Here is a 25,918-nt window from a genome sequence, read left to right as displayed (position 1 = left end):
AAAGCGAGTGGCTGAGATGCTCTGGTATGTAATGTAGCAGAGGAGATTTAATGTAGCAGAGAAAGCTTTTACAGCAGGAAAATGGGGGAATAGGTTCTAATGTTCTGAGCCTTTTTGCTTCTGTCGTCAGATGAGATGTACTGGCTACTTGAAAAGCTGCTTGAGAACTGGAAGATTTCAGAATACTGAAGTGTGCATTGTGTTACTAGGAGGCTTTGCAGGGTCTGAACTCCTCTTACAACCACTTCTTTTCAGTCTATAGTGAAAATGCCTTTCGGCTTAACCCTTCCTGAGCAGTAAATCTGTGTCAAACAGTAGAGAATGGAACTGTAGAAAAAAGTGGAGCAATCCACATAGGATACAAGCTGGCAGCTGTGCCTTCAGGGCTTTTTGGAGAGTTAACAACCTTTCTGTGGTCATAATCATCATGAGCTTTTCAGAATGGTGCACCTTGGTCAACTGTGATAAATAACTTCAGTTGGATGCTCTGTAGATGTTGGGGCTCCTTCTGTGAGGGGACTAAACTCTTTTTCTTTGAAAATGTTTGTATATACTTGCTATTTATAGGTGGAAGGCACTAATGATCTACTTAATCATTGATTATCAGGTGATATGTGATATATGTTAATGCCACTCGTGTAATGGAACTCTGATACCTGTTACTGTGAAAATTCCCTAATGAAGCTGTTCTACATCCTACCTTAAAATAACATAAATATATGCTTAAAAGGGCATCTGTAACATAGAGATTGTTGTTCTATGTTTAAGGGCACAGTTCAATCTCAGATGGAGTCAGCTGATGCTAAAAGGGCAGTGCTGCTTTCTTCCTCTGCTCCTTGCCCAGCTGTTGAGTGTGTGTATGGGAGGTGTAGCTGGTGCCAGGTGAGTGGGTCCAGCTTGCTCATCTGATGGAAGGCAGTTATTTGTATTGGGCTGTGGTTTTCTGTCAACTATGCAGTTGGTTGATGTGTTGCATTTTATACAAATTGAGTGAGTAAAGTCAGTCTAAGTTTAAGGATGTAGTTCCACATTAATTAACGTTCCAAAACTAGAGCTCAGCCACTTGCTTGCTGTTAGTTTAATTGTCCTGTGTTTTTTCAGCAGTTCTGTTGTTCTACGGACTGCAGTTCTGCTGTAGGTCAGGCTAAATCAGACAGTCTCTTGACTTAATAACTTCTGAACATCATTTCGAAGCCAACTTAGGCAGAAACCTCAGGACAGAAGACAGGCCTTAAGAAACATGCCAAGCATATTTTTTCATGTTCATTCTGTGCTTTGTATGCTCATGTTTGTCCATTGAAAATGTGTGGCCTAACCCATGTCATGGCTTCTTTCTGTGTGCCTTTGGTGCGTTCTTTAACATGCCTTGCATCACTTATTCTGCCTCTAAAGAGCTGGCTGCTGAAGCAAGTGACCCACAAAAGCCTCATTGATCTGTTTGGAAAACTTCAGAGCTTTCGAGCAGATGATGGAATACGTGCATGAAAATGGAACCATTTCATAGGGTGTCTGCCATGTGTGCGCTGGTGTGTGAGCAGCACGTGGTGTGGTTTTATTGTATGGTCTGCATTAGAAGTAGTTGAACTCGGCAGTGAAGTGCTCATCAGTTTTACATGGGTCTTAACCACTCCACTCCTAAGAGTTGTATCCCTAAGCTCACACTGAAGGTTGTTAACAACAAATGTAATGGGTTATGTAGGAAGTAATGATTCATAAATATGTACATGTGCATATCTGGAAGAATGATGGCAAAACGTGTGGTTTTTGCTCAAGGAGCACTAATGGAGAAGCAGCAAAGTGAGCAGCAGCACCAGCAAAGCAGCACAGAGCAGAGATGTGAGGCAGTTGTGCAGCAGGGAGGGCTTCAGCTGCCAGCTCTTGTTGGGGAGCAGTTATTGACACTGATCATTTTTCCTTTCTGTGCTCACAGACAGCAGCTGTCAGGCTGTGAGCAGGGGGTGTGAATTCATCCTATTTATGTGAGGTGAGGAGGATCAGTGGTGGGGATGTAAAGGTGATGGCAGCTCTGTTGTTGGAGTTGAAAGCAAGCCTTGCCAAGTATGGAGGAAAAAGGTTCATGCATAGCTTGAACCGTCTGAATTTCTGTGATAATGAGGTTGGCAATTAAGAGGCAGGTTTCAGTTATCAGTTTCAGCACCTGTGTATATCAGCTGTCCCACCCCGCACTGTGCTGTTCTCTTCTGTAATCTTGAGGTTTCTACAGTGTGCAGGTAGACAATGTGTGACATTCAGTCTGATTTTCTGTTGTGTGCCAAACAGCTCCAACCAAGGAGCTGCTTCTGTTCTTTCAGCAGTTCATTAAGAAAAAGCCTCACATTCAAAAGCAAGATTTCAGCTTTCACCTCACGATGTAGCTGGCTTGGCATCCTTTCACCAGCAGAGCAGTAGGAGCAGATCACAAAGAAGCCGCTTTGCTTAGATCTCACCCCAAAGAAACCTGTGGCTGAGGGGAGGAGATGTGCAGGGGCGTCACTGGCAAAGTCAGCCTGGCTCTTGGTTTGAAGCCAGGTGACAGGTCTGGGGCCAGTTGGACCGACTACTGACTGAGTAGTTTGGTACCCTGTATAGTATTCAGCTCCTTCTGGAAGAAGGGAGAACCTGTCTATTCAGGAACTCAGGTTAAGTTTCATCAGGCACACTGCAAAATTGCAGTGTACTGTTATTGCATTTTACTCCAAAACCAACTTTAACAGACTTGCAGCTTAGCTGGCTTGGAGTAACCTCTTTAGGTTAGAAAGATGTGGAAAGGAAGGATGGAAACAGTTATTATTCATTTTTAATGTGTAGTGGAAAGGTCAGATTTTTTTCTTCTTAATCTTTCATCAATCTAGAATGAGTGTGGCAGTTAATTCATGCAGATAAGCAGTCCTGTTGAAGACCACATCATGAGGACATTGCTTTGACCTCACAGAGGTGGTGTATGGAAACTTGTATAGCTCTATATACAAAACCACCTGTATGTTTGCCCAGGATGAGGCCAACCGTGTTTACTCAGAGTTAATTTAGTCCTAACCTGTCTTATGATGGAGAGGTAGAATCATCCTATTTACTGAGTAGACATGTTTAGTAGAGGGAAGCCTGTATTTGGCTGGGACCATGGATGTCTCTGGTTGCAGTGACACCAGGAGTTGAGAGGCACCTTGTTCTACCAGCTGCATTCCTTTTGGTGCATGGGAGCAGCTGAGCTCAATGCTTGCAAGCCATTCTGTTGGGTTCTCATGGCACACTTAAAGGTGTAAGGCATGCACTGAATTTATAATTCATGCTCACAAGTATTATGTGCAAATGTCCGCTGCTAAATGTCTCTGATTTGCTTTAGCAAAATCCACTTTTTAGATGATTTCTCCTTGGGGCTGTGAAGGAGTAGTGAGTTTCAAAGTAATACGTGATTCCTACAGCTACGGCTTCTCTTATTGCTCACTTGTGCCTAACAATGTGAAATTTGCAGAAGACTGAAAATCAAATTGTGGCTTTTTATTGTGGGCTCTGCGTAGCTTAGATTTAGTAATGCTTTACTGCTAAAGGATGTCAGCAAGTTTAAATATTACAGCTTTATCTCTGTATCCTCAATTAGGAACGAGTTCATAGACTTACAGATAGGCTGCAGCCTTCCATTCTGATTAATGGCTGTAAGATATCGTACCCATGAGACATTACAAAACCAACTAACGAGGCTGTCACTCTTTGATCAACTATATTAGATCTCAAAAGTGGGACTCATTAAATTTGCACAGAAGAGGCCAACGTTTTGAAGCGATTGTCTTGTACGTAACTCATTTGAGCAGTATCACACCCTTAAAATAGTGGCTTTAATGTGTTGCAGCTTCCATTTTAGCATGTGTTCATGGGGATAGGCAGGCTCAGGAACAACTGGGTTAAACCAGGAGATTATTTAAAAAATCTAGGGCATGTGCTCTCTCAGTTCACTTGATTAGTTTTCATAATTCACCCTTATTTTTTCCTGCAGCAAGGAGCAGTCTCATGCATGCAAGCAGGAATCTGTTTTCTTGCTCCTTTCTGTTTGTCATTTTACTGTAGGAAGTTAAATGGGGAGGAACTCATATGGTGTGTGATTGTTTAGCATGAATCTTGGTTTGCTTTGTGAAAATGCGTGGGGTCTGAGTGATAAAAATGCTCTTTGTGGATGTTTGTCTGCGACTCTGCTTTAATGCTGTTCTGTTTGACTGCAGGTGAATGAAGAACTGAGGAGGTAGTTCTGCTCATCAGAGATGATGTGGAGAGACACTTTGTGAGTAACAAACCGGTTTCCTAAAAAGCCCTAAATGTAAATATGGGAATATTTCCTTCCTGCTTTAGAGTAACTGCTGCCTGTCTGGAGTTTTCATTTGGTTCTGGAAGCTGTGACTATAGAGCCCTACATGGGAAGTGTAGGCAAAAGCTCAAGGTCCAAATAAAGAGCTGAAGGACTGAGCAGTAGAACCTGTATGGTTTCATAAATGATTAACTGCCACACTGACCTTTTCTATAATATCAGCCTACCAAAGACTTTCTCTGTTGGCCATTGAATGTGCTGTAGGTGTTGGTAAGAATCTCTAATGTGTGCTCCGTGTGTAGCCTTTAGCAGGGTTAACAAAGTACTTGGGGGGAAGTGCTTCTACTGTGCTTAGGGCACTACCTGTTTAATATAACTTGGTTATTAATGCCTTATTGTCCTTGTCTAATTTTGATTGACAGTCTGATATGCTTCATCCACTAGAAGCAGTCTATAAAAGCTTTACTGGAAGCATTCAGTTTGCTATAGTGTAGCAGCGTTCTGATAGCAAGCAGCTAAACTGTGTTCCCTAAACATGATAGGAAAGGAAGAACCTCTGATAAGGTATAACTACACCTGAGTAAGAGCTTTTCTGCCACATTTCCAGTGACAGTTGAGAATGGAAAAGTATTGCAGGGTTTTCTATGATAGTCCTCAGGCTTTTTAAGTATAACATGATTAAAGTGGTCTTGAGTGGTTTCTTTTGAACCATACGTTCTTTTATACTCTGGGTCTACTGCTTTGTTCAGATGATAATTATATAGGGGAATGGTGCATCCGTGGGCAACTTTAATGCTTTTCTTGACAGTGAATAGTTAAAACGTAACTTAGAAGGTAGTTGTTACTGCAAATACCTTGAATTCTTGATTATTTTTTTGCAATTATATTATTGCTACACAACAAGAGATTTTACATGGGGGAAAAAGGTCTCCTTTTATTAAAATGGAGTAGTAATATATTAAACTCCTAGGCAGAAATCAGTATGCATTCTTACATATTCCTTTTTTAATTAGATCTAAGAAAGGTTTCTGTGCTTCCTTCATGCTGCAGCACTTTGCATACTTTCATAGATAAGGTTTAGTAGTTTAATGAGGTGGTGGTGGTGAGGAATTAATGGTTAATTTCCTTGTCCTGGGATGTGAGGTGAAATACAAATAGTAGCTGGTATTGTGCCTTACTTTCAGTCAAGAGGAATTCTAACTCAGGATAGTACAATCTGCTTGTCATCTGCCTCTTGGCTTCTTCCAGGCTGTGCTTCCCATTTCAGGAAGGTTGTTGGAGGATTTGAAGGCTGTAGGAGGATTTGTTGCCAGACCTAACCAGGTGCTGGCTTCTTTGTGTAGCAGCAGGGTAAATCCTTGTGCTGATCCACCTGACTTGCCCAGGAGGCAGTGTGACTTCTGGCCAAAGTCCTTGAAGGCTGCATCAGTGTTGGCTGCATGCAGTAATAATGATCATAGAATAAGAGATTGGTTTGGGTTGGAAGGGACCTTTAAGATCATGTAATTCCAGCCCCCTGCTATAGCAGGGACACCTCCCTCTAGCCCAGGTTGCTCACAGCCCCATCTATCCAGCCTGGCCTTGAGCACTGCCATAGAGAGGGGGCATTCACAGCCTCTCTGGACAACCTGTGCCAGTGTGTCCCCACCTTCATAGTATGGAATTCCTTCCTAATAGCTAGTCTAAATCTACTCCTTTCTACTTTAAAACCCTTGTCCTGGAATATCACTTGTTCATATTACCTCTGACAGTAATAATGTTTTTGATCTGTATTACTTTGTGATGCCCTTTGCTGGTGATGGAGCAGAAGATCTTCTCAGCTATGGCACATGCTCTTGCTGCTCTCCCCTTCAGGTGAGGGCTCGTGGGGTTCCTTGGTTAGGTACCCTGGGCAGAGCTTGTTCCTGCAGTTCTTTGACTGTTCTGTTCAGCCTCAGTGATCTCGTGGCAGCCCTGCACGTGACCTGGTAAGGCAGGCAGCAGCTGCCTGGGCTCTGCTGCTTCCTTAGGCTTGTGTAATCCTGTGGTGGGTGATGCTGTTCTTAAAGCTGCCTGTGCTTATGTTCTCCAGACCTCGCTGCAGCTATCCCTGCTGCTTAGCTTAGGACTTAGAGTGAAGTCTTGGTTTGGTACATAATCTTGTTTCAACTTTCTCTATTTTTACATGACAAAAGAAATTATCAGTAACTCTTTACATTTAAACAATAAAAAAATAAATAATTCAAAGAAGCTTTTAAGATTTTGTGTGGTTTTCTTGCAGGTTTAAATGTGAGGGAGAGGGGTAGAGACTGTGCAGTAGTCAGATCTGTACAGGCCTTGGAGTAGTCTATTTGAAGTGCTTTAAAAAGATACAGTTTTATTTGCTCTCCTGCTGGATATTGCTGTAAAGAGCTCTGAAAACTCTGCTTTTAAGAAGTAAATCCAGTACTTGATATTTTCCTTGTTATCAGGTTGATCAGTATAAGTATAGCGTAGGTTCCAAATATCAGCCTTCATAACTTAAATGCAGTATTTCCTTAGTGATGATATTATTACTGATTGTACAGCAGTTTTATTTTTGTTAGGATATTGGTTGTATTTCAGAGTGGTGATTTTCAGAGATGGCTTAGATGAATGTACAAGCTTTTCAATTTAGCAGTATTGAGTTCTATGTTAACCACAAGAATTAATTCATAAATATATTGGCTAACGTTTAACTTGAAATTGTATTAAAAAGCATCTTTGACCAAAACCCAGAGATGCACGCCCCTTTGCTGTGTTGATTTTGCTCATTAAGCCTGGCAGGCTGAAGGAGGGTGCCTTGTTCTACTTGACATCTCCCTGTGGCTGAGGAAGTCTAATTTGTACCATGGCAATAGGTACTTGAGCTGTGCCCCTGGTAATCAGTAGCTCAGGGCTGTATGTGACAAGCTGGGCACTGAAGGGATGTGCTCCATCTGTGCTCTTCCATTCCATGGAGAATGGACTGTTATGTTCCATAGCTTTCCCTGATCTCAGTAATGATGCAAACCTCTGTGCTCTTAAAATAACAGGCAGTAATAACAGCAGCTGGGTTCTTACTATGACTTCATTTTTTTTCTCCACTGCTAGTGAGAAAGTGGGATCCAAATGTTGTGCTGTTGTCTAAGTGGAAAAAGTACAGATTCTTCTTTTACTTGTATCATATTTGCTGGATAATCTTGTTATATGCTTTCGTTTGCTTTGTTTTGAATGTGGTGCTCACCTAATCAAACTCTGGAGGATTCTGTTTCACCAGCAGTAATTTAAGTATAGGTGCTGAGTGAGCTGGGATGTGCTGAAATAATGAATGACAGAGGACTTGTACTGGAGAAGGGTGAGATGTGAGTCCTTTACAGGACACTGAGAATGTTCCATCTGTAAGGATTTGAACGTTTACTGACACTTCTAAATCACTTTACTGTTTTGTGGCCAGCTTGATAACATTTTGAGTCATGCTGCTGCAAATGAGAATTAAAGCATGTTTCATTATGCAGATCCAGGCATGAAACAGATGTCTGGCTGACTTGCAAGTCAAGAGAGTATTTCATTTACAGCAATGCTTTGACACACCTCACTTGGGAAAACTTCTTTCTGCTACTTCCATCTCAGTGCATTGGGTTGAGTTGTCCTTGTGGTGTCACACAACTGCTGGTAAAAACAGGTGAGCATCAGGTGCCTGTCCTGTCTGTGATGAGCACAGGGTGTGAAGTGCTGGGGAGGAGCTCTTTGCCTTCTCTCTGGCTGAGGCTGTCAGCTGTGCAGTCATAGCAGCCAGGCCTGAGGTGATGGGTTAAATGCAAGGGCGCCAGTCTGAAGTTTGGTTGTCTTCAATTCATCAGCTCAAGTTCTGAAGCCTGAGACTGCCCAGTGTGAGTTGTCTGAAGCAGAGATGTGTTAGGGCACAGCTGACGAGTGCTTAGCACCAAAATAATCCAGCTTTAGCTCAGGAGCACAGAAGCGTGATTGTGCTACTATAAGTGCTGCGCACAGGCTGAAATTGCTGAATGGTTTTGAGATTAGTCTTAATGCTGTCAAACCTATATGAAGGCTGTTCTTTTCCCCCCTGTAACATCTCTAGGAGCTTCTTTTGCTGTCTGCACAGCACCATTAATGGTTCCTGTTGCTATGTTGTGCACTAGCTTGTGTGTAGATGGGGCATTTTAGGTTGCATTTCAGGGTGATACAAGGAGAAGGCAGTAGATCTTCTGGGGCTTTGTAACATGCTCACTGGTATTATTTCATTCTCTGTTCCTCTGCATATTGGAATGTATTTTTACAAGCTAAATGTTTATACATTGCTTTAGTAATATTCTTGTCTGCTATAGAAGCAAATTTCTCAGTAGAATGGTTTACATAAAACAAGAATTACTTGCACTGACTTTAAATATGGTGTTTTATGGAGTTCAGTGCGGTGGATCCTGTTCTATTAAACAGCTTCACTTCCTTCTTAGTATATGCAGCATACCTGAAATGATGCTGTCTGTAAATGATATTTCAGGAAGTCTGAGCTGACCCAGCGCGTGTTTCTGAATTGTATTGAACTCCCCTATGCACTATGAGCTGTTTTTCTATTAATTTATTTTTTTTTTTCAGAATTAGTATCTTCCTTTTATTTTAGACTTTGGACAATTTCACACAACTTGGTTTATAAAGTAATCACTTTTGCTTCAAGGAGCCTAAACTGGATATAACCTTGGAGGGAATGAATTGGCTTTTCTAATGTAGCAGCAGCTTTGTAATATCTTTGCAGCAGGAAGTGCAGCTCAATCTCTGTGTTACAGAAGCCCTCTGTAGGCAATATGTTGTTTGCATACTCATCTGACCAGCGCTGCCGGTGTACAAATGTAAGTCCAAACATCTTTCATCTAAAACTTTTATAACTCAGAGCAAAATAAGAGGGAATGAAGGTGGGGGATCGATAGGAAATCAAGGTGAAGGGCTCAGAACAAGTATTAATTGCTGATGTCTGGTGCCATGTGTCACATTTACGGTTGTTTTAAAGGAGGAATTATCACTGCTTTTTTTTTTTTTTTTTAAGGCACCTTTGTGTATAATGATCACATGAAAGAAACCAGAGTTGCTTGTTGGACAGTTTGCTAAAGGTTGATCTAATTAAGGGGAACAAATGTTGCAAATACAGCAAAGCTGAGCCCTTAAGGTCATTAAAAAGCAGCTTTTCGAGCTTGATGTGGTGAGAGAAGCAGGAGTATTGGGTGAATGCATTGCAGTAAATAATGTGGTTGAAGGGATGAGGCAGGAAGATGTTTCAGTAGAGTCTCAAAGGCTTCAGAGAACTGTAGTTTGCCTGAAACTAGAAATATTTCTGTGAAAGTTGATTTTTAGTGGGATAAATAATGAGGGGATATGGGTTACATCTTGAAGAGGCTGTTTTGAAATGCTTCTGAAAAGTTACCCATTGGACAGCAGCTCCTTCTGCAGACACGGTAGTGGAAGGTGGCTTCTTCTGCCCATCCTGATGGATCTGATGGTGTGAACTGATCAGTCACTTAAAACATGGAATGCATGGAAGAGTCTTGCTTGTATGAATCAGTTCATTCTGAGAAACAGCACCTCTTCATGTTTCCTCTAAGTTCGCTTCCTTGCCAAGGGAAAAGTTCCTGCAAACAAATGCTTTTTCCTATCCCCCATCTTGCAAACAGATTGCCAAAACTGCTCATCCCTAATGATACAGTACTGCAGACAAGATGAAAAGCATAAATGCAGACTATCTAAAGACTCCAAGTAATATACGGGTAGGGAAGAACATCCAAAATGCTTAATTTAATCCAAGTGTTGTCACATTCACCTGAGGCTTTATAATATTAAAAGTCTGAGGACCCAGTTCAGCTTTGACTTTCATCTTCATCTTTGATGCTTCCTGGCAAAGAGAACTATTGAACTTTACTGTCTTGGTTTCTTTATACAGAGTGTTTTCGTTGTCTGGGATGCTTTGAGGTGAGAGAAGTGACTTAATGTTGATTTTCATTGGAAACAAATTTATCACTTCATAATCTCTTTAGGAGAGACTTTAATGAAGTAAAAGAAAACCAAATGTGTCCTTGTTAAGGGGGTACCTCCATCTTCTCTACAACTATATTTTAGATGTTGGAAACCTTGACTACCTCCATGTTTTCCTTGTGTTTATAATGTACTCATGAATATGAGACATGTCATTCAGAAAGAAGCATCTTAGGTCAGATCCTGACTTTGCAAATGGAAGAGGGTTAGTGGAACCTTAAGGTGGTGATGGGAGTAGTAGAAATACGCATCCCAGCTGAGCAGTAGATTCTTTGCATGCATATGGTTGGGTTGAAGGCTTTGCATTGAGATTGGCAAAATCCTTGTTGCTATCTTTGTTCTTTAGCTTCAGACTTTTCAGCTGATGTTTATTTTTACATTATTTACTTGCTGTTGGTCTTGATAGCCTTTACCTGCTACTTTAGAAAGCTCAGAAGGGAGCGTTGTGAAGGACTGCATGCAGATGATGATGTGTCTCAGTTTCAAGATGTCTCATTTGTTCTGTAACTTCTTGCAACCTATTTTCTTTTCATCAAAGAAAAATGTGATTTCTCATCAGAATGTCAGGTGGACTCCACGGAATTTTGGCAGTATTGGCTTCAACTTAGTTTGTCCTACTGTGTGAAGCACACCTCAGTGTGTGGGCTCTCATCTAAAAGGTGTTGCAAGTTATTGCTGTCAGCCACCTCAGTGGCATGGATCATTCTGTTTATGAGGGTGGATAGTGATAGGACAGGGGGGAATGATTTTAAACTGAGGCAGGCAGGTTTGGGTTAGATATTAGAAGGAAGTTTTTCATGCAGAGGGTGGTGATGTACTGGAACAGGTTGCCCAAGGAGGCTGTGGATGCATCCCTGCAGGCATTCAAGGCCAGGCTGGATGTGGCTCTGGGCAGCCTGGGCTGCTCGTTAGTGACCCTTCACATAGCAGGGGGTTGGAACTGGGTGAGCACTGTGGTCGTCTTCAACCCAGGCCATTCTATGATTGTATGATTCTGTGCTTGGAGGTGAGGTGATAGGTTAGCTGCTTGGGAAAGCAGGCTGCTCTGTACTCTTCTCAGTACCTTATGAACTGTTTTTGCTGAAAATACAAGATGGCAAACTTCTCCAACTGGTGACTTTGTTGGCAGTGTAACATAATGGCATGCTGATTGCCATTTTCCCTTTTGTTTTCATGTCTCTGTCTTCTGTCGCTTGGATGGTGATGTATTTGTTCAGAATCATCTTTTGATGGCAACTGTTGGGTGGGCGTAGGATGAATAATTGTTTTCCTGCACAGTTTAGTGTTTGTTGGAATGCATCAAATTTCAAGAGGCTTTATCCAAAGTATCTTCGTGCTTTGTGATAAGGTGGTTCAGAGCCTGAAATCTCAAGCAGTCTGCTCAAATTGCAGCTATAACATTTTCCCTCTGGGGAAGAATGGAACTTTTGCGCACTTTTTCTCCACTGTGGCCTTGTATTTAAACTGCACATCACTTCTGGGTACACACTGGCATAGTTATTAAACTGATAATGCACAGAAACTTGGGAAACTTGAGGAGCTGTTTTGCAAGTGAGTCATTTTACTGCACAGTTCAATCTGCTGTAGCTAGCAGCCGATCATCTGAATAAATGCTTCAAAATAAAGGTTGTCATCTAAAGTAACAATGCTGCCTTTAAATTCCTCTCGTAGTCTGTTCAAGGATGCCATCTGTTGATAAATAAACAGGTGTTCTCGGGTTCCTTACTGTGAAGAAGTGTTGTTTGTTGATAACTTTCACCTATAATCTCTCATGTAGCCAAGTATGGACGAATTAGACATTACTGATTTGTAAATGGAAGGAGAAGAAAATGCCAAATGTTCCTCTTGGTGGATTGAATCTGTGTAGTTCATTTGACTGATAAGCTTAGTTTTGAAAGGGGAAGTGCACCTTTCCCAGTGGGTGCTGAATGCCTTGCTAGTACTTCCTACCTTAAAAATGGATCTGAAAAACAGCCAGTATCCGAACACCAAGAACACACTATTAAAACAGAATAACAAACCAAACAAAAACCCATAGTGATGTTATTCTCTTTCCATGCACGCAGCTTGATAATTCTTCTGCCTGTTGCCTTTGGACATCAAGGATGTGTCACAGATTCAGGTTTTAGTTGAAAATCAGGCACATTGTGGGGAATGGTCATGCGGTGGTAGAGGCAGTGCTGGGAAACAAAAATACCCAGTCTTACTTTGGCATTCATCTTGTACAGCAAGCTGTTGGCTTTGAATCTCTGATTTGTTTTATTGAGCTGCACTTTAGGCTTGGTAACATTACTAAATGTACTTTGTAAAAATGAGAAGTATTAGGTTACTTACATTACAGTCCTGCTCTGAATAGTGAAAGCTGAGGCAACTAATGAGCTATCACATGATCTTATTTACTGAAGCATCCTGCAGGACCAGGGAAGGCTGTTGAAGGAAAGCAGGTCAGTTTTTCAGGTAGCATGATGTCCTACAGCCTGGTGGTTACCAATCCCATAAATAAATGCATACTGAAATCTGAAGAGCAGATAACAGTATAATTTCTGCAGGTAACAGCAAATTTAACAACTGAAAATCCTGCGTTGTTTGAAGCTAGTCAGGAGTGCATCAGTCACAGAGGACTTTCTATTACAGTAGAAATACTTGTTCTGCCTCATTACAATATTGTGTGTGTATTCATGCCTACCTATGACGTTTCTGAAATCTGAGCATCTTGCTAGTATCCTTCCATCTTCCCAAGTGATGTTATCACATCAGCTCCATTTTTGGATTCCAAAAGTTTCCAGCTTGTAACTGCCCTGTTCCAAGTTCCGGGCTTAGTTTCATTTTTCTGCACTGATGCACCTGCTTCAGGCTATTGGAATCATACCTGACCGCCAGGTGGGTGGAGGAGTATCAGCCAAGGATCTGGAAGGGAAGGTTCACTTAGTGTAAATGTGTTAAATCTTCAGATGCTCTCAAAGAGCATGGATGTCAAGTATCAACAAGTCGGAAAGTTCCTCAGTACCCCAGCTGGATGAGGATAGCAAAACTGCCTTTGTAGTTGCTTAGACATGGATTGACATGACTTGGGTGAGTCAGAGTCATGTGGGAGTAAAGCAGAACAAGGGATCAGGAGCAGAGAAACTTGCATGCTTTGTAAAGCTGTTCTCTCCTGGCTGGCTGTTGTTTGGGTTCCTATCAGCACTTATAGTTAGGTCTTCTGCCCCTTCAGTGTTGAGAGAACCAGTACGATTAATTCTGTTTTCAGGTAATTAAAACTGGGCCTGTGTAGTAAATTATGTAGTTGTCTTGTATTTTGCTCTCAGGCTTTGCTGGGGCATTACTAGTCTGTCATTGTGAACAGGATATCCCTTTCATTGTGACATGACAGAGACACTAGGTGGTAATTACATGATGCATGCTGCCTATATCTGTTAGGCTGGCCAACTCTGCTATGCATAACTTGGGAGTGATGAGGGGTGTTCTTTGGGAACAGGATTTGCCTTGTTCTCTAGACAGTTAAAAGCATTGGGTTGTAGGAGTTGCAGCCCAGAAACTGGAGGCACAGGAAGTAAAAATGAGTGAATGGACTGAACCACACTACTGGATTTTGTGTTAGAAAGAGTGTGTATGACACATGAAAGCCAAGGTTCAATAATTATACTTTGCTTTTTTTCTTTATTCTTAATGGTGTATGTGACTTATAGATTGTATAGCCTTTCCTCCCAGCAGCTGCTTTGCATGCAGTGAGGTGTTGGTAACTTGCTTATGTTTCTACATCAGTTAAGAAATCAAACAGAAAAAGGTATGTTTGTGCGTGTTATTGCTTGATTCAGGATATACGCCAGAAGACGAGTTAGCAGAAATTTGATGCGAATCACTAAAAGGGTGCTGCTCTGTAATGGTGCTTATGTAAAACTCCTGTGGTCCAGTAATTGCTGTAACTCTTGGTTTCCCCATAGAGGCCTATTATTTGATAGCCAGTTCTTAAATTGCTGTTTACAGACTTCTGTGGCCAATGCTCATCTTATCTTGCGCTCCTGACTGCATTTTGCTTTGAGTTCAGTGCTGACCCTATTGAATAAATACCTGGCATGTTGCCCTGCCTTCATCCCTTCCTAACCTGACTGCTGTATCCTGTCCTTTGAGTTTTTGGGTAGCATACAGCTGGCTCAGCAGAGATTTCCCAGGTGCCCCCAGAATTAATTTTGCCTTCTTTTGATGCTCACAGTATGCACTATTCAAAAGCCTCAAAAGCTTCAGCTTTCAAGGATTTAAAGTCATGAAAGCACTGAGTTCATTTGAAATTGCCTTTGAATTACCAAGTGTGCTTTTAGTCCAAGGTTTGAGATTCGGAACCAGCGTTCCACATAAGTGAAGAAACACTCTGCTAAACTACAAAAATGCATTTAGTTAGTAGTAGTTCTGGGTGTCTGTAAATACATGGGCAGGGAGGGACACCTCAGGCATGACTGATGGTGCCTGCTTTTTAAAAAGCTGCCTTAACATTTCATTATGTGGAATGATTGCATTGCATTTCCAGGCAGCGCTTGAGGCGATACCCAGCAATGCTCTGTTCAGGTGGCTGCAGTTTCTCATCTCAGTTCTTCCAATGTGCATTCATGGTGTTCTGCTATCTCCTGGAATGTCCTTCAGGTAGACAAACTGCTGTCACAGCACAATCTAGTGTTTGTGAAGAAAGTCATGCTTTGTGCTTCTCATGCTGTGTGCATCTGGTGGTGTGAAGACAAAATAATTATTGCATCTCCAGAAACCAAAGTGCTAAAGTTAAGAATAAGTGAAAGGCCTCAATTGTGAGAGCATGTTAGAGCAAAGTTCTAATATATGTTTTGTTTGGAGATATGGAAATAATTAGTAAGATATATGTATATCCAGCTCTTCACAATGTGTGTATATATATATAATCTTAAAGAATGTCTGCAGGGTTTTGGGAGGGTGTGTGGGCAAGTGGGGATGCTCATCTGTGTCCTGTGCATAATGAGTACCTGAACATGGGTTTGGGCTTATCTGATGCTGACATCAACAAGCTTTCTATTTACTCTTGAAATCTGTGTAATTGAACTTGTATAGTTCAGACTTACACTGGAAAATTATCACCAGGAGTAATTAACTTGTGGGTCAGACAGCCAGATTGCAGGAGTTCTAGGTATGCATCTGGTGAGCACAACTGACTCTGATGGTGCAGGTTATTAGTGTTATCTCATACTTATTACCATACCCTTTTCCTTCCTCTACCAAATCTGCACTGCTTTTTGTCTGTGTCTGGAACTTCACAGTCTAGAAGCAGTTCTACACTGAAAGTTCAGAAGTTTCTTGAAAGGGTTTGTGGCTGAAATTCATCCTTTATGTGTTCTTAGCAGTATAAATTGTTAGGCAGTTACAGATAGGCTGCAGAAAGAGGGATTTTGAAGGTTGATCCCACGGTTCCATGCATTGGTCCTACTGTAGTGTTAGTGTGTACCTGGATGTCTTTAGTATCTCATCACAGTCTATGGCAGTCTGTGCTCGGGGGCCTTCCAGACTGAAGCAGAATGTCCTGTTTTGTAGCTCTGATTTTGTTACTTTTCACATTTGCTTTGGATTTTTGTGCAGTAAAAAGAAGCAGTTACTGAAAAGCTGGTAGTGTCACAACTGAAGCACGTGTTGTGTGGTGCTTCCTCTTTTTTTTTTCACCAGACATCTGCTAGTTTCATAGGAAGCTTCCTATTTCTGCCAGGGCTGGTGAGTAATGTCTCCCTGGTCGCCTTTGTGGCGCACATTGTGACTCTTCAGACTGTTACTGTGTCTTTGCTGCTGTTACACCCAGCCCTGCTCCTCCTCTTTGCTCTGCCTCTTCCAGGTCTCTTGCTGTTAAGTTAGGGACAGAATAGGCTGTGCCTCAAACCACAGAATGTGGATGGATACTGCTGGAAAGGAAGGGATGACAGGCCTGGGGACACTGAGACTGAACCTAAGCTGGTCCAAACAGGTGGCAATGTACAAATTAACCAAATTAAAAAATCATTCTGCATCAGTATCTTACTGAGTTTTCTGGGCGTCCTGTTTTTCCCATTTAACAAATGGGGATTTATGAAAATCACTCTTGTCTTGTAGAGCAGTTCTTATGAATACCAGACGGTGGCATCATTGATTTTCCTAAAGCTGTTTTAAGTGCGAGGAAAGCACAGGATGCTACTAAGCTCATGTTAAAGCTGTTGGTCAAATGTTGATCTAAGGAGGGTTGGCCTTCAAAGTTTAAGGGATCTATTTAAAGCTCTATACATCCTGTTTTTTCTGTAAATGAGAGAACTGGTGGGATTAATGCTGGCTTTAGATATAGAACTTTTGAAGCTGGAAGCACTTTAAAGTGTGGGCTGGAAAGTATTTGTCCATAATGTATAGGGGAATTCTTTCCCAAGATGTGTTTCTGAATCTTGTCTAAAAATATCCTGTCTTGCATTGATGGGAGAGCATTTTGCTGTACTATTTGGCAAGAAGCAGCCAATTCCTGCCTGTTTGAAGCTCTTTGGGTGAACTGCTGCTTTGTAGGAACAAATTAATGATAAGGTTGTATGCAGCAGCACTTCTAGGGTTCTAGAAGCACTAAGGGGAATGTGTTTTGGGGAGGGAAAAAAAGGACGTAAGCATTCAAGCATCAAACTGGAAATGCATTCTTGTCTGTCTAACTGGATACTTGGTCTTTGCACAGTGCTACCGTGCAAGAAGTGAGAAGAACTTTGTGTAATCAGGCAATAGATAATGTGGGACTTAGTGCTCGCAGTGTTAGTCAGGGAAGCTCATCTCCAGAGCAGCTATGCTGTGGATCTCAAGCAGCAGTTGAACATATCCTAAAGGTGGGTGATGGAATTCAGGGTTTGAAGGGACCTGCTGACAGAGGGAGATGTGGGTGATGGTAGTTTCACAGCAGGACGTGAAATCCTTTTCTGAATAGCGAAAGGATTTTGTGTTGTGCTAAACTAGCCCAGAACTTTGGAAGGTATTGCATTACATTGTGTTTTTCTCTTGGCTTCAGCTCCCTCTGGCAGACAAGCACCTGAATTACAGCTGCTTTGAGTTAATACTTCAGAGACAGGCCTGGTTCAAAGCTCATGCAAGTTGCTTGGTGTTGTGTGTGTGTATCAAAAGGCACTTTTGCTGTCAGAATTCACCTGTTGTGGAGGCTGCTGAAAGCACTGACCTCCAGTTTTCCTTGGGGATGAGATGTTCTGCACATCTAAAGTTCATTGAGGCACTCCTCTGCAATATAAAACATGCCTGAAAGTGTTATGAAATGAAGATCTACAATGGGGAGACCAAGCTATTTAGTTTGGATTCTTAAAGCTATGAAGTGTTCAAACAAGATTAACATTATGAGTCTTTCTAAAACCAGCTTCTGCTGTGCGTGGTTTCCTATGCAATATGCCTTGGCTTGGTCCTAAATTATCTGAATAGTTACGTTTATGTTGTCACTAAATTGGGATGTTATGACTGTGGAGTTGTTGACTCTAAGTGAATATCCTAAAACTGTCATCTTAGATTTGCTTCTGGAAGCAAATTCACAGTTTGTGCATCTGTAACAAACTTGAGTGAGATAAATAATTGGCACCTTTTGAGACTTTGCCTAGGAGAAGTTCAGCTTGCTTTTAATTTATAGTCTCATCAGTTCCAATGTAAAATGCAATTGGTACTTTCCTTTCTATAGTTATTAAGCAGGGATTTTGGCATTTGATGGTGAACTCGATATGAGTGTATTTCTGAAGCAACTTTGCAGTCATTTTTGTGCTCGGTCTTTTATCTTTTGGAGTCCTGTGTTTTTTATTAGTATTAACTGTGAAGATTGTGCTTGCTTCTGGATAGAAGAGCATCAAACCAGGTAGTTTGGACTGGCTTTCCATTTCAAACAGGTAGCATACAGGTTATCACTGGCCTAACCCCTGAGGAAGGGAGGCTGAATTTTGAAGCTTGAGTTACTTCTTTACAATTTATAACTAATGTAAGACAGACTGATGGTGTAATTGATCAAATCTCTTAATTATCATTTCTTTTGTGACTTAAAGTAAACCAGTGAGCAGCAGTGAAATAACAGTGTGCAGCTTGGCATAGTTGCTTCAAGTCTTGCCTAGAATGAGTGCTCCCACTGTTTTCTTGATGTTTTTCTCTTGGCTCACAGGTTACACGTTATTACTTGTAATGGCCTGAAGCATCAGCATCTTTCTCTGAACCTTTTCAATGTCTGTGTCAGTCTTCCCTGAGGGACTTTGACCTCAGGATAAGGCCTTCAGCTTGCCCACATTGGCTGTGTGGGACTGTGGATCAGCAGACTGGATCCATCTATGCAGGAGTTGCTGTGCTCAGAAAGTTGATCTTTTTGTCTCTTAAAGAAACTGATCACTGCACTTACTGTGTGTTTCTATAGTGACTCAGTCTGCTTTATTCTTGCTTCCCCATGCCTTGCCTTCTAAATAGGGACTGCCTTACATATGTGCAGGAGGACAAAAACCACTAATGACAATAAGGTTTAGGGACTGCAAAATGACTAATAACTTCTGTGTAAAGAAAATAAAAAGCCTGCTTGCTTCTATTTTAGAATATTTCTTAAAGACATCAGTAGGCACATCACTAATGTCACTTGCAGCTTGCTGTCTGGTGCAGGGGATATGTTGTCAGTGATTGGTCCTCTGTCCTATCCTCCTTTTAATTACAGAACAGTTTAATATGTTGGTATCATATCATCCAGTGTGTAAATGTGTTTGTACATACTTTGCTAAAACAAATTACTTAGCCAACAAACCCTAGCAGCTGTGTGAAATCTGCTTAGAAATCAATTCTTTGTAGCTTAGAGATTGGCCTAATAAAAATCTGTTGCTTTGGACCAGTTGTTTTGAGGAGGGTCAGTTTGGCTAAAGTGCCATTGCATCCAAATCTGTGCAGTGATTTACTAAATATAATCACCTGGGGAAGATGAGCACAGTGCTGGCTAAATTGGTGTTAATTCAAAACCATTTCTTTAGGGCTGTGAGTTGTCAGCAGAATACGTGGGCTGAGAGCAAAACTTGGAAACCTCCATTAACTCTGCTTGGTTTTAACTCCTACTGAAGTGATTTAATGCTTATTTTCCTAATAGTTTTATGAGCTGAGATTTTGGGTTGTATCTTGCCATGACCTGTAGCTTGACATCAAGTTGAAGTCTTGGAATTTACTCTTGGAAGTGACTTCCACTGCAAATCTTACCTTCGTTATTAGAGCAGAGCCCTCTTCAAGGACCCAGACAACACCTCTAGGAGTGAAGTGAGACAAAAGCTACTTTCATGGCCAGGAAAGCACACTTTCACTTCTTGGTCCTTCTTGAGCCATCATCTCAAGAATAAAATTAGTGAATTAAAAATAAGTATTTTCTGTGATATTTTATAAAGAACTTGTTTCTTGAGGCTGTGTGTATCTTCATGGTGCAGTTGCTTCCGGGTGATGCTGTAACTTACATCTGGGGACTTTTTGCCATCATCTGTATATCAAAAACAAAGCACCTAACCAACAGAAAGATGATGGGAACAACCCCAAAACCTGTCCAATCTGCAGTACGATGGATAGTGAGTCAGAGCACAGGTGTAACTCAGAACTGTCCGTGTTTCTTTATAGGTTATTTCTTAATGTATTTTAGACAATCTAATTGGAAAGCTATTTAGTTGTAAGGTAGATTTCTGAGGTTTCTAGAAAAAATTGTAGTTTTAAGAGAAATAGTCACCAGTGCACATGACTAGCTGTTTTCTTGTACTTCAGTATTTAGGGAATGCCGTGGTATCACCTGGAGGTGACACTGTACCAATGCTTTTCTTAAGATCCTGAGGAGAAGAGCTGTGTGTTATTTGTTCCTATTCATTTTCTAGGATTGTGCTGAGAGCAGCTGAGATGTGATTTGATTGGGAAATGATTGTTTGAATTTTATGGCATTGTGGGTGTCTTGTTGGAGCTCTGGAGTTGTATTTTAATTTTCTTCTGTGTTAAAATGGCCTCGTGCAGCAACTTGCATCAGTTTAATATGTTAGTAGTTGTAGGATGGACAAAGGACCAGAGCAGTTCCTTCCAACTTTTAAATGGAGTTTCTGCCTTCAGCCTGAAGCAAACTATACTGGGGTTAAAATAATTTAAAAGAGGCATTAACCTTTCTCATAAACCTTAATTTTTATAACACCAGGTATGGGGATGAAATATCAAAAGTTCAAAGATGTTTGGAAGACTTTGAGCATCAGCATTGGAATCTCTTCTTTGATCGTCACTGAGTCCAGAATCTTATCTTAAACTCTGCCATTAAAAAATAATCTAAACATAAGCAAACGTTATTTGTGATGCAATGAAATATTTCAACCTTCTTGTCTGTGTTTCTAAATGTAAATGGGAGATGTGCATTGCTTTGTAGCTTTGAATGTTTTTCTTTATGGTTAAAATGAACACAGGGTTCTGAGAGCAGTGATGATTTCTCAGGTCCTGCCAGAAAGAGTTTGCAAGGCTGAGAAAGCTCCTGTACAGCAGAGCCCTATTTCCACCTAGTGGTTTCAGCTCTCAGATACACAGCAGATGAATGAAAGGAGTGATGGTAAGCAGCTGGCTGGAGCAGAGCAGCGAATCGCTTAACCCACAGCAAATCATTTGGCTGAGCAAATGCTTTCAGCTTTTCTTTCTTTACGCTTTAGAGATGGAAAAAATAAGTTTGTCTTAAAGCTGATGAAAATTTAGTGGCGCGTCTAGGAAGAAGTTAAGCTAAGGCTGCTTGGATTTATTATAGGAGTCACATGGCAGTCCCAAGACTCAAATAAGTGTTCCCAAATGAGTGTGTTTTAATGATGCCACTGCATTTGGTCACATCTTTCTGTGTGTGACTGTTTCTTCTTTGAAAAACCTCAAAGGGAGGGAATTCTGATAGGGAGTTCAAAGGTGATTTAAAAGTTTGGTGGGAAATGTGCCTGCCCCAGGAATGTGAGCATGCTGTGCTGGAAGAGAATTTGTAGTTCATAATATGGTGCACTTTTGTAAAAGGGAGAAAAAGCAGTTGTAGCGACAGCATGTGTGTGGTAACATGGGAATAGCTTGGTGTCCAAGGAGCACAAAGGAAAGAGGAGTTGGAATGAGAAGGGGGAGAATTGCAAAGGGAACAGTCCTTGCTGTGATGGGAAGTAGCCCTGACCTCATTGGTGATCAGCACTCATGCAAGTGTTGCTTGCAGGGCTTCCTGTGTGGCCTCAATCATTTCCCACCATGTCAGCAGCTCAAGGCTGTGAAGTGACTTGTTGGGAACTTGGCCTGTGGTCTTTTCCTTCTTATGCCACCTATTCAGTTACGTCATGGAGGAGTTTCCAGCAGCCATGCTTGGTGCTGTGCCACTTGCTTCCTTTGCTGTCTGTCTGGGCTTGGAAAGAGCAGCATGGAAATAATTGCTTAAAAAGCAGATGCTGCTTTCTTGTCTTCCATATACAGCATCAAAGATCAGCAAGACACTTGAAGTTATATTCTATTTATTATCCAAGTTTGAAAGAATCTAATGTAAAAGCAGACTTGCTTGAAGTTACATAGTAGGTCTGAGTAATGTTTTTTATCAGGGTGTTCTGAACTGATTTGGGGCCATTGGGAAGACATTGGATTTGCAGTGATGTGCAGACAGGATTTGTTTCTCATGTGGTTCCTTTCTGAAGTGAAACGCGTTTCTCTGGTTTTGGGGTACCTGGCACAGCTACTTCAGCTTTGTGCTCTTTTTGCATTGACCGTTTGATCAGTGGTGTGAGGTGTTTGGGAGTAGATTAAGTTGGGTGGTGCTCAGGTTTTTATACACTTTCAAAAGTGTTTACTATTATTGATTTCTTTTTTTCTTTCCTCTAAGGGTTTTAATTAGATTACTTATCAACTAGATGGAAAAACAAACATGGGCAGACGCATACAAGGGAGAGGAGGTATTTGAGCACATGTATTGCACTCTATACACAGTGATCTTGTTGGCCTCAGAACTGAGGAGCACATCTGATTTCTGCATGTGTGTTGGTTGGCTTAGTACTAGTCAGTGTGTGGCAATGACTGTACTGCTAAGGTGGACTTTTTCTTCATTAAAAACAGGTACAGATAGTATTAATACAGCTGCTTCTGAGAAGGTGGTGCATGGGTTGTCCTTGCATCATTCTCACATGTTAGCAGCGCTGCAGTTGATAAACAGAATCATAGATTTGAATTGTTTGAGTTGGAAGGGACCCTTCAAGGCCATCTGGTCCAACTCCTTGCACTGAGCAGGGTCACCCACAGCTCCATCAGTGCCCAGAGCCCATCCAGCCTGACCTTGGGTGTCTGCAGGGTGGTGCCCCATCCCTGGGCAACCTGTAACGAACTGCTTGTGTTGGGTAGGGCAGGTGGGTGCAGGCTTCAGATGCCTCGTAGGTGGTGCCACCACCTAAAACAGAGAAAGAGAGCAGCAGCATTTGCTTGTTATAAGGCAGTTTGTATGTGATGGTAAATGCGAAAGCAAATTTGCATACAAATCAAAATCTCAAGGCTTTCTGTGTGGTTATGGGTCCTGTTATCTGATGCCTTTCAAATGAGGCTTTAGGTCTTCAGTGTAGAAATGCCGGGCAGGATGATCTAGCAGCCTGCTACACAGGCTGGTCATATGCAATTTATGGGTGCACAAGTGTGGTTGTTGACATGTGAATGTATACATTCTAATGAAAGTGTAGGACTCCTTGATGCTGAAAATGCGGATTTGCTATTTGTGGGGCTGCTGTTTCTTAATAGCATATGAATGATCTGTCCTATACAACCCATGTCTGTGCTGCACTCTTTGAGTAGCAGCTCCTGTCTTAATGCTGCTAATATGTCATTATGAATCCCAAAGAACTGGGTTTGCTCAGTAAGTGTATCTAGCCTTGAATTCATCCTGGATGTGATCTTCCTGGATTATTTTAGTTCAGTGCTTGTGGCTATGGTAACAGTTTTAAATGCACAAAACTATTTTTGGGAAACACTTTCAATAATAACAATCAGAAGCAGCAATTACCGCACGGTGACTTCACCCCTCAAATAAACTTAACAGTGTAGGCTTCACCCCTGGAAAAACCCATCAGAGTGTTACTAAGCGCTATTAAATTGCTTTAAAAATTAGTAGGAATCCTGCTCTTTGTTCCGCTCTTTATTGCTGAGCGGTGTGGCAGGGTGTTGGCTTTTTTTGTGATGGGATTAAGCTGTCCTGATGAACAGAAACACTGTCACGCTGCACAAAGGCTGTTCTGAAATCTGTAAAATAAATGTCTCCAATAGCGTTGATCCTGTCTACGGTGGCCATAAGCGGGTTCTGATTTTTCTTTTTCCTTAAGGGAGGTAATCAATATGGTCGGAGCTTTCCCTTTGCTTCCTAGAAACCCAATCTGCTTATGCACAACGCGCTGTTAAATTCTCCATTCCATTTTTAATAGCTCGCCTTCTAAACTCCCTGCTGTCGTCAGCCCCGGGAGGTCATGGAGCAGAGCGCGGAGTTGCAGAGTGGTCCCTGATGGACACCTGCGTGCCTGGCTGCCTCCCCACTTCTCCAGGCAATGCGTGAGCTGCGGGGCTGGGGGGGCCGGGGGACGTTCAGGATTAGGTTGTTGATAGCGTCCCTACGAGGACTGCTATTAACAGCACGCTGCTCTCCGCTTCTGTGCTGCGGAAAGCAGAGTGATATTTCTGTTCCCATAGCGTGTTGTAAAATGCATGAGATTTTGCTCGTCCTCCCTGGAAATGAGAATAGGAAAATGAGAGCGTCCTGAAGCAGAAGCTATTAGAAGAGCGTGCAGAAACCTGCAGCGATTTATGCTTTATTTTGTCTTCCTAGCTATGGATTAGAAGGACTGATTTCTGCAATGGGCTTTTTCCATAATGGCTTTCTTGTATTGTTTGGTCAGAGCTTGCACAGGAGGAAAACAGGCTGCTGAATTTAGTCACTGATCTCTATTAGCCGTGGCCTAAGGCTATGCTGAGATTTATATCCCATTTGTATTGTTGCAGCTCAAAAGAAGAATGTTCAGAGGATGACAAGTGTATTCTGAGTAGGTACGTTGTTTCATTTTTATATGAAACCCATTTTTCTGCTTTCATTGGTCAGAAAGGAGGTTAATAGGGAGAGAATACAGTGCTGTGCTGCAGTGTCCCTGTTAAGGTAGAACAATAGCATCAGGAATAGTTCTTTAAAAGAATTAGTTGCTTTTATTAAATAAGGCTGCATTGTGCTGCTGTGCACGGTGCAGTCTTTCTCTTTTTTTATCCATATACTGCAGTCAGTGCTGCCCTAACGAGGTGGCACTATTGTTGAGTTAGAACCATAGAATCATCGTATTGCTTTAGGGGACAGCAGGATTTAAAAGGAGATGCCTTGCAGCCCCGTCTTACAGATTGGAAGCATCGGTTTGAGGGCATTGGCAGAATCATTTCCTTGTTCTTAGCAGCAGCCACTGCTGTGTCAGTAGTGTGTGGAATGGAAGTCCTAGTTGGTAGTCTGTTATGGAAACGCTGTTTACTGTTATTGTAGTACCGTGGTGACAACATGCCATTGAAATGGAAAACGAGCTCTCCTGCTATCTGGAAATTCCCAGTTCCTGTGCTTAAAACATCCAGGTCATCGCCACTTTCTCCAGCATACATGTAAGTGAGAGAAATGAGGATATTAAGGTGGGAATTCTTTCGTGAGACTACCCTGTGGCAAAATACCTTGTTATGTATTGAATGATGTTGGCACCCAGAATTTTACCTTGTTTTGTATGTAGACCCTGAGATTTTTATCCTGGATGTCTCATGATGGATGTCGTGTCGAGTCTTTCCCTCTTTGTTGAAACGTAGAGAAATTGTGCAGATTGAGCCGATATTTGTAATAACGTAAATGTTCTTTTTGCGAAGTTCGTGTTAATTTGTAGAGCTGAATGGAGAAGTTTAAGGTGTGAGGCAGGCTTAATTTGTGGTATATATGCTAATGTTTCCTCCCGATTAAAAACCGAACGTGGAATCACCTGCTCTGTTGTAGTGCACTTCTGTTCGTGTTCTTCTATGCAAGAAATCATCTTGCCTTGGTCTTTTATCCTTGCAAGCCGTGGCTTTAATACAGATTGAATGCCTTTAATAATTTTAAAAAGTTAAATGCTTAATAGAGAAATTAGAAATCATTGGTATCTGAATGCTTGTGCAGTCACTCAGTTTGATCGTGTAAAGTAGCTTTACATAAAGGAGTATTTCAATAGCCATGAAAGCAGCGTGCTTTGTTTGCCTTGCCTGATCTTGGCAGAGCTTTCGTTCACCTTTTGCTGCTGCGAGTTCTGTGTTAGAATGTACAGGTGGCTTTGTTTCCTTCTGTGAAATAAAGCTGAACGTCGGGCAGAAAACTGCTCGTGCCTTTAAGGAAGCAGCTCTCTCATCATGAGTTGCTTCAAGATGCAGAAGTAACTGTGTAGGTGACTTCTGCGTCTGGGAAATCCCTGTGAAAACTGACTTTCTGATAGCATTGCAGCCTGTTAGCTGCAGGATTCGTGCTTCCCAGCTTTTATTTCTTTGCTGCAGCTGCCGTAGGGACGTGCTATAAGAAATGGGTGTTCAGGGCTTCTCTAAATGGGTTTTGCTTGTTGCTGA

General features: G+C 41.7%; 1 protein-coding gene across 10 annotated transcripts in view; it reads left to right on the top strand.

The window, feature by feature from the left end:
• KLHL13 (kelch like family member 13) overlaps positions 1-25,918 on the top strand; it is a 64,564-nt gene that overhangs the window by 10,258 nt on the left and 28,388 nt on the right. For 4 of the 10 annotated variants that reach the window (XM_015860179.3, XM_032444218.2, XM_085544527.1 and 1 more), the window contains one exon: positions 4,212-4,270. The exons of 1 other annotated variant lie outside the window; for it this stretch is intronic. In XM_015860179.3, the coding sequence (XP_015715665.1) occupies positions 4,251-4,270 (20 nt within the window). In that variant the 5' untranslated portion in view covers positions 4,212-4,250. Of the gene's footprint in view, positions 1-4,067; positions 4,087-4,211; positions 4,271-23,727; positions 23,864-23,904; positions 24,356-24,444; positions 24,944-25,918 lie in introns of those variants that run through there. 5 more of the 10 variants (XM_085544524.1, XM_085544528.1, XM_015860178.3 and 2 more) reach the window with 5 other exon arrangements.

Source organism: Coturnix japonica, chromosome 4 (genome assembly GCF_054131305.1).
Source record: "Coturnix japonica strain WE chromosome 4, WE-NBRP24, whole genome shotgun sequence".
Lineage (NCBI taxonomy): Eukaryota > Metazoa > Chordata > Aves > Galliformes > Phasianidae > Coturnix > Coturnix japonica.
Note: the sequence above shows the minus strand (reverse complement) of the source record. Positions and strands in the feature narration are given on the sequence as shown.